Source organism: Ictalurus furcatus, chromosome 1 (assembly GCF_023375685.1).
Source record: "Ictalurus furcatus strain D&B chromosome 1, Billie_1.0, whole genome shotgun sequence".
Lineage (NCBI taxonomy): Eukaryota > Metazoa > Chordata > Actinopteri > Siluriformes > Ictaluridae > Ictalurus > Ictalurus furcatus.
Genome location: NC_071255.1, coordinates 38,632,928 through 38,641,707, shown reverse-complemented (window position 1 = coordinate 38,641,707; position 8,780 = coordinate 38,632,928). Strand labels below are relative to the sequence as shown.

Sequence of the window (8,780 nt, the reverse complement as noted above, 5' to 3'; positions counted from 1 at the left end):
GGTGTGTGTAGGTGATCGGCGGTGCATGATCGGTGGTGCGTGTAGGTGATCACTGGTGTGTGTAGGTGATCGGTGGTGCGTGTAGGTGATCACTGGTGTGTGTAGGTGATCACTGGTGCGTGTAGGTGATCAGCAGTGTGTGATCGGTGGTGCGTGTAGGTGATCGGTGGTATGTGTAGGTGATCACTGGTGCGTGTAGGTGATCGGCGGTGCGTGTAGGTGATCACTGGTGCGTGTAGGTGATCGGTGGTATGAGTAGGTGATCACTGGTGTGTGTAGGTGATCGGTGGTGTGTGTAGGTGATCAGTGGTGCATGTAGGTGATTGGTGATATGTGTAGGTGATCGGTGGTATGTGTAGGTGGTCACTGGTGTGTGTAGGTGATCGGTGGTGCGTGTAGGTGATCACTGGTGCGTGTAGGTGATCAGCAGTGTGTGATTGGTGGTGCATGTAGGTGATCGGTGGTATGTGTAGGTGATCACTGGTGCGTGTAGGTGATCGGTGGTGCATGTAGGTGATCACTGGTGCATGTAGGTGATCAGTGGTGCATGTAGGTGACAGGTGGTGCATGTAGGTGATAGGTGGTGCGTGTAGGTGATCACTGGTGTGTGTAGGTGATCGGCGGTGCATGATCGGTGGTGCGTGTAGGGGATCACTGGTGTGTGTAGGTGATCGGTGTTGCGTGTAGGTGATCACTGGTGTGTGTAGGTGATCGGTGGTGTGTGTAGGTGATCGGTGGTATGTGTAAGTGATCGGCGGTGCATGTAGGTGATCGGCGGTGCGTGTAGGTGATCACTGGTGCGTGTAGGTGATCAGTGGTATGTGTAGGTGATCACTGGTGTGTGTAGGTGATCGGTGGTGTGTGTAGGTGATCGGTGGTATGTGTAAGTGATCGGCGGTGCGTGTAGGTGATCAGTGGTATGTGTAGGTGATCGGTGGTATGTGTAGGTGATCACTGGTGCGTGTAGGTGATCGGTGGTGCATGTAGGTGATCGGTGGTGCATGTAGGTGATCACTGGTGTGTGTAGGTGATAGGTGGTGCGTGTAGGTGATTGGTGGTGCGTGTAGGTGATCACTGGTGCATGTAGGTGATCGGTGGTGCATGTAGGTGATAGGTGGTGCGTGTAGGTGATCACTGGTGTGTGTAGGTGATCGGTGGTGTGTGTAGGTGATCGGTGGTATGTGTAAGTGATCGGCGGTGCGTGTAGGTGATCGGTGGTATGTGTAAGTGATCACTGGTGTGTGTAGGTGATCGGCGGTGCGTGTAGGTGATCACTGGTGCGTGTAGGTGATCGGTGGTATGTGTAGGTGATCACTGGTGTGTGTAGGTGATCGGTGGTGTGTGTAGGTGATCGGTGGTATGTGTAAGTGATCGGCGGTGCGTGTAGGTGATCGGTGGTACGTGTAGGTGATCACTGGTGTGTGTAGGTGATCACTGGTGTGTGTAGGTGATCACTGGTGCGTGTAGGTGATCAGCAGTGTGTGATCGGTGGTGCGTGTAGGTGATCGGTGGTGTATGTAGGTGATCGGTGGTGTGTGTAGGTGATCAGTTTTTTCCATTATTATGTAGTTCATCATTAGGTTTTTCCATGTGTGATATTAATATTGTTCTTTGATTTCCAGTTTGTTCTAGTTTCGGTTTTCTTGGAGATGATTAGCGCTGTAAGGAGGATGGTTGTGTTTTCTTTTGTAATGTTGATCCCAGACATATCTCCAAGTAGATAAAGTGAAGGGGTAAGTGGGATGTAATCGTCTGGTTTATTTTGTGTGTACTGTGTGCAGATGTCTGATTCCTTGATGCTCATTCTATACATCATATGAGCTGTGTAATGAGTTCTGTGGATTATTGTGTATTGTATCAGGTGCAGACTAGTGTTATTACCTATGAGGGACATGTTCTGTAATATCTGTCACCAAAAGTCATCTCTAGGTGTGATTGCTAAGTTGTTTTCCCATTTTTTACAGGTTACGGTTATTGAGGATTTGGATTTGGATATTATTTTATATATTTTGGATAAGACTTTAGTTGGTTGTGATATATTTAGTAGTTCTGATACTAATGGGTGGAGGTATAATGTATTGTCTTTTAGGTTGATTTTAGATCATATAATGGATTTAAGTTGTAGAAATTCAAGGAAATGTTTATTTTCTAGTCCATGATTTTCAGTTAGATATGGGAATGATGAAAAGGTGTTGTTTTGACATATGTGTGTCCATATAACTGTTCTGCACAGGCCCTGAGCACATGACCTGGGATCCCGTCAGCGCCAGCAGCCTTGTGTGCTCACTGTGCTCAGAGTAGTGTAAACGCTGCTGGTGGAGAAGGAAAGCGGGACATCGTTCGGTGGTCAAAGTGAGCAAAGTTATTTAGATTGTCAGAAAGGGAGGCATCACTGGTGTCTGGGTGAGAGCTGGATGGTTTGTAGTCCATAATGAACTTTCTTTTACTTTCACACTATCCATTGTTACCCAGATGAGGACGGGTTCCCTTCTGAGTCTGGTTCCTCTCCAGGTTCTTCCTCATTTCGTCTTAGGGAGTTTTTCCTCTCCACTGTCACCACCGTCTGCTCAATAGGGATAAATTCACACATTTAAAATCTGTATCCTGTGTTTATATGTTTCTGTAAAGCTGCTTTGAGACAACGTCCATTGTAAAAAGCACAATACAGATAAAGCTGAACTGAATTGAATTGAATTGAATTGAATTGAATTGAATTGAATAGTCTGTGAGAATTTGAATTCTGTGCCACACACGGATGGGGTCAGCATTTTTGAAGTACCTCCAGAAATTTTTGAAGAACCTTTGCATTCATCCATGGCTTCTTCAGCTAATAGAACTGAGTGCAGTTCTAGAATCCTCAGTGTGGTTATAGAATCCTCATTGTGGTTCTAGGGTCCTCTCTGTAGCTCTAGATCCTCTGTGTGATTCTAGAATCTTCAACTAGGATCCTCAATTCTCTGTGTGGATTTAGAATCCTCAGCTTGGAGTCAAACTCTCAAACTTTGCGGTTTAAAATAATACTTAAATATAATTGTATGTGTGTGTGTGTGTGTGTGTGTCTGTTTGAGAGAGAGAGAGAGAGAGAGAGAGAGAGAGAGAGAGAGAGATGAGCAGCAGCCAGTTTCATGTTTCCAGTGTAAAACTTTACTGTACATCACTGGTCATGACTCCAGATCAATCCAGTGAAAATAAATCTACATTGCCAGATGCTAACACACACACACACACACACACACACACACACACTGCTGATCAGGAAGACAGTCATTTCAGTGTGGAAAGAAAAACATTTTCAGCAGTACAGCGCAAAAATGTTTCTGAAAATCCTCTTAAACTGAATGACCCATGATTTACACTGACTTCAGAGCATTTAATAACATCACGGATAACATCAGCGGTTATTCCCTGTAAGACTGTCAGTCATCTGCTAGCCACGCCCAAAGCAGAGTTAACTGCCAGCGGACAGATGTGTGAATTAAGAAAATCATCTTAATCTACATTTCATAGTAATATCTGGTGGGTGTTTAGTTCAGTCCATGAGTTTTCAGTGCATTCACCCAATATGGAGAATTTAAACCGAAACACAGAAGGTGCGTCCCAAATCACACACGTGCACTATTCCACGCCATTCTGTAGTATAAATAGTGTGATTAGTGTGTTCACTCTGAAAAACCAAAAAAACAAAGTGCACTTTAAGGTTCCGGATGATGCACTCATTCAACCAAAAAAAACCAAGTGTGGAACGATGGACACTTCACTCAACGGTCGCAGCTTTCCTTACGTAGCAGACGGGGAGGGGCTATATCAGGCTTGATGATTTTTAAATTGTGAACGCAAAATTCGCCTGCAGAGACTATTACGCCTCTGTCTGACGTTGACTGAGGTCTTGTTGGCCATAAAAGGAAACATTAACATAAACAGTAAAATGTACCAGTTCATTTTTGTTATCTGTTTGGCTATTTCGCTAATGCTAGTGCCATGACATAATTTGCCAGAGACCGGGAAACTACTGAAAGTGTGCCATTTGAGACGATACCTCCCTTCTAAAATTCATACACTAGATGGCAGAGTGTATAATGCATAGTATAAGTGTATAGTATATCATCTGGGACAGAACTAGAGCGTCATTTTGTTTTCCTGACCCGCGTACATGGCAAAAATAAAAGGCTCTAGAATCCTCATTATGGTTCTGAAATCCTCAGTGCAGGTCTACAATATTCAGTGTGGACCCACATTACTCATTATGGTTCTACAACCAACAACGTGGCTCTAGAATGCTCACTATTGTTTTTAAATGCTCAGTGTGGCTCTATAATCCTGAGAATGGTTCTAGAATCTGATTGGTACTGATGAGAATGTCAGAGATGATGTTGTTGGTATAGAGTGTGTTTTCATGCACCTAGTTTATGTTTACATTAAATGTGTGCATAAAGACTGTATGCGATTGGCTGATACTCATTTGATGACATCATCACGTTGCTCCTCTTCAGAACATTCAGCAGAACTGTGGGTGAAGGTGTTCACTTCTATTCCGAGTGTATTTAAAACATTACAACTGTGTGTGTGTGTGTGTGTGTGTGTGTGTGTGTGTGTGTGTAAAAAGATGTGTTAATTACATCACAGGTACAGTACAGTTAACCACATGTCTATAAAAAGCATGGAAGCGATATGCAGTTCTGATAAGTCCAGTTCTGGCTGGTTCTGTTCAGTTCTGCTCCGCTGGAAGTAAAATGTAGTTGAGTTTTGATCAGTTCTCTCTGGTCTTTCTATTCTGAAGCCACTGCTCTCATAACTCTTATTGCCTATAAATTATTGTGTTAATGTAACTGTGTGTGTGTGTGTGTGTGTGTGTGTGTGTGTGTGTGCTACACCGCAGTGGCTCTGCTGTGCTGTAGAGCAAGAGGGGAACACTGTTTAAATCGTACACACAGCCTGCCATGAGTCCATGGGTTCTGGAGTGTGAGAGGACAGAACTCATCCTGCAGCCATTTCTCCCGTCCCTCCGTGAGCAGGACGAGGGCAAAGTGGTCCAGCTGCTCTGATTCATACACACACACTTCCGCTCCACACACACACACCTGCGCAGGGCACACACACTGCCGGGCTGCAGTCTGGAGACGTGCACACAGTCCGTTTATCTCCTGAACCACCAGCTGCACCATCTCCCTCGCCGTGGTGTGTATCGTCACTCTCAGCTGCAAAGAAAACACACACACACACACACACACACACACACACACACACAAAGTGTACAATATAATGACTACTTTTCTAGAAAGAAATTATTAAAAAATAGAAAAACAATTTGCGGTGGGGTTCTAGAATGACCCCTGTGTACTAGAATCCTTAGTGTAGTTCCTCAGTGCAGTTCTAGAATCCTTAGCTTGTCTCTAGAACTCTCGGTGTGGTTCTCGAATTCTCTGTGCAATTTTAACATCCCTGTTTTACTTACGATCCACAGTGCAAATCAATGTAATTCTAGAATACTCAGTGTTGTTATAGAACCCTCTATGTTGCTCTAGAATCTTCGGTGTGGTTCTGCTGTCCCCACTCCAGCTCTGAAATCATCAATAGTGTGGTTCTATCGATAGTGTGGTCCTCTATATCTATAGTACGGTCCTCAGTGCATTTCTATAATCCTTTGTACAGCTCTAAAATTTTCAGTGTTGGCTATCTACTTGTGATTCTTGAACCCTCGGGGTGGTTATAGAACCCCCTGTGCGGCTCGACAGTACTGTCTGTGGTTCTTCTGTGCAAATCTAAGCTCCTTAAAACAGTTCTAAAATCATCAACAGCGTGGATCTAGAATGTTCCGTGTGATGTATCTACATGTCCCTAGTTTGTCATTGGCAGATGTGGTGTCCTTTAGTGATGTCCTTTATCAGCGGAAACCTGTTAGCTGGACTACTTACCCAGAATGCTCAGCCGATGCTCTTTGTTAGTATCTAGACTATGTGCTAGCAAGCTAACACACCAATGAAATATGTTTTGTTTGTTGTGCCTCACCTTGACACTAGTCTCCTTGGGAAGCCCCGTGTGGTATTGTGGGTAAATCCTGACTGTTGAATAGCAGGTTCTGTGAGCCGAGTTTCTGCAGTGGGAGGAGTTCTGTTTCCTCCCGCTGTCCTCTGATAGGGAGCGTACGGGTCCAGGGCGTGGCCAAACTTTTGAAGGGGAGGGGTTTGGTGTTGTTGCTGATGGAGTGGGTGGGGCTTCAAGGCTGCTGGTACGCACACACAAGGCGGTTTTTTTCTCCGTGATGCGCAGGAGCTCGATCTGACGACTCGGCAGGACAAAGTCACTGTCTATCAGCTCTGGCCCTGCTCTGACTCCACCCCCCGAGCATAGCACATCTGGCTGAGCAAGAGTGTGTGTGTAAGGGAGGGGGTGTGACGGTGGAAGGAGGTCAAGGTCTCGTGGGCTGGAGCTATAATCACTGTCTGGAGTAAGGAAGACTTCCAAGGAACCTTCATCATCAGACAGTGGATCTACAGAGTACAGAAACATTCAACTTCGAAAGAAATCGAGGCAATAAAACCCAATGGGGCAATTAACAGAATAAGGGGCACTAGATTTAGTAAGGGGAAAGTGATAATGAAAAGACAAAAGAGATGGAGAGGTGGAAAGTTTCTCACCAGGGTATTTGCGTCCACTATCAGGTGAAGGGACAGGTGATTCGACTGGTGAGGGGACAGGTGAGGGGAGATAGTCGGGCTGGGAAGATGTAGAAGGTGTTTTTTCAACAATGTTCTCCTTGCTGAAGTCGATGATGGAGCCAAGATTTACACCACCACGCTGTTGTTTATAACGAGCAAATTGTAACACCTCCACCATCCAACGAGCCTCACGCCAAACTTCATCCACCTGCTGCACACACACACACACATACACACACATACATACACACACACACACACACACACACACACACATACATACACATACAGAATTAGGTTATCAAAATACTGAACTTTAGGCATTAAGAGAAAAAAAATATTATTCACACTGACTGCACAGTGATTTACATTTAGCCACACCCACAAAACTCCATAAAAGGCTGAAATCAACTGTGTTATTAGCTAGACCTTTAGGGGCTCCAGCAGTACTACTTCGTCAATCAGAAGTTACTAAGAATAACATTGTAGAGTTGTATATATTAGCAAAGGCGATGTCCGATGCAGTAACATGCTCTGGCCCCATCCCAATGTGGTGTGGCGATGTACAGCGCCCTCCACTAATATCGAATTCATATTGAATATGAATTCATAGGGGTGCTAATAGTTGTTGCAAACCTAAATTTAACAAAAAAAAATTTTTTTGGCTAAAAAAATTGGATTGCAATTGTTCGATATCCATGAGAGCAGAGAATTTTTGTGAATTTTTTAACAAAAGATCAAAAGGTTAAAGAATAAAGGCACTGTTATGGTCGTCTGAGCTGCTGGATGTCCAGGTTGTATTCAAAATCTATGTGGGCTTTATAGATAATTGGAGTATTTTTTAGGGCAAGATTGGCCTGTTAGGGCGGGACGATATCCATCACACTCGGGAAGGTGCTGCTCTCATTTCTTGCCCAGAACAGGCCTAGTTAATCGATGACAATCCAGAGTCAATGCCAGGAAGCAGACAAGCTAAGCTGACTGTCTGCTAGCTGCACTGAGTCGTCACTCAAGTTCAACCATATTGAGACTGAGACTCAAAAGACCTACTGTATTCTGTCATAGCTAGTCTTGCCAGGTACACACACACCCCAAACAACCCCCCCCCCCACTCCCCAGACCTGTCTGATCCACCTGCTGGACCCATTTCTGCTTGGACACACACTGCTACTGAAGATGGCCCCATATGGGTAGCTGACAGATCATCATGGGTTTAGTGTGGATGGTACCCCACAGAGACCCTAAAGTTGGCTGTGGATGTTCTTTCAGCAATAGCTAATTACAGTTTACACTCAAGTCTCCATCACTGAACAGATGATAACTACAGTTTGATACAAGAAACTTAAAACTCTAATGATCCTCATACTGAAGTTCCTTTAACAAACTTAATCTTAGCACTGCTTGAGTGTTACCAATAAAATCTTCCAGTAATTAAGCTCAACCATTACAGAGCATTGGTAACTCATCAACAAGTTACCTAACCCTAACCCTAACCATAGCCATTCAATCTAGGTTTACATTAGTGAGTCTCCTTGAAAGACATTTACACAGTCTTTCATAGGATGCTATACTTTTTACAAACAAACTAGATTTTCATGCTCATAAAAATTATACTCAGCTTACTAGAACTTCAGAATGGTTGAATAGGTACCACACACACACACACACACACACACACCCCTGTAATAATATACCTGTAAGAGCTCCTGGATTTTCTGATGTCTCTGCTTGGCTGTGAGCAGCTCAAACTCTGAGAACGCCTCCCGCAAAGCCTGCTGGGAAATGAGGAACTCCAGATCCAAGCTGGCTGATGCACGGCAGTACTGACCGATAAAAGTGGGACAGTACGCTCCAAAATGAACTACACAGATAGATAGATAGATAGATAAATAGATAGATAGATAGATAGATAGATAGATAGACATTTTATTACTGATAAAATGTGTGTATGTGTGTGAGTGTGTGTGTGTGAGTGTGAGTGTGTGTGTGTGTTCTCACCCAGTTCAAAGATCTGTAGAGGCAGGGTAAAAAATCCAGATCGAGGCGAGAAGTTGTTTTGCCCAGGCGGCGTACACACTTCCTCATATGGTGGGAGGAGCAAGAGGAAGGACACGCCCTCTCCGA

General features: G+C 44.3%; 1 protein-coding gene across 22 annotated transcripts in view; it reads right to left on the bottom strand.

The window, feature by feature from the left end:
- Positions 1-3,093: 3,093 nt before the first annotated feature.
- The window catches only part of LOC128615659 (ankyrin repeat and fibronectin type-III domain-containing protein 1), a 73,842-nt gene continuing 68,155 nt past the window's right edge, over positions 3,094-8,780 (bottom strand). For all 22 annotated transcript variants that reach the window (XM_053637922.1, XM_053637932.1, XM_053637887.1 and 19 more), the window contains 5 exons: positions 8,655-8,780; positions 8,351-8,517; positions 6,636-6,867; positions 6,007-6,488; positions 3,094-5,195 (listed from right to left, as the gene is read on the bottom strand). The exon at positions 8,655-8,780 is cut by the window's right edge and continues 40 nt beyond it. In XM_053637922.1, coding sequence (XP_053493897.1) covers positions 4,866-5,195; positions 6,007-6,488; positions 6,636-6,867; positions 8,351-8,517; positions 8,655-8,780 — 1,337 coding nt within the window. In that variant the 3' untranslated portion in view covers positions 3,094-4,865. The remainder of the gene's footprint in view (positions 5,196-6,006; positions 6,489-6,635; positions 6,868-8,350; positions 8,518-8,654) is intronic.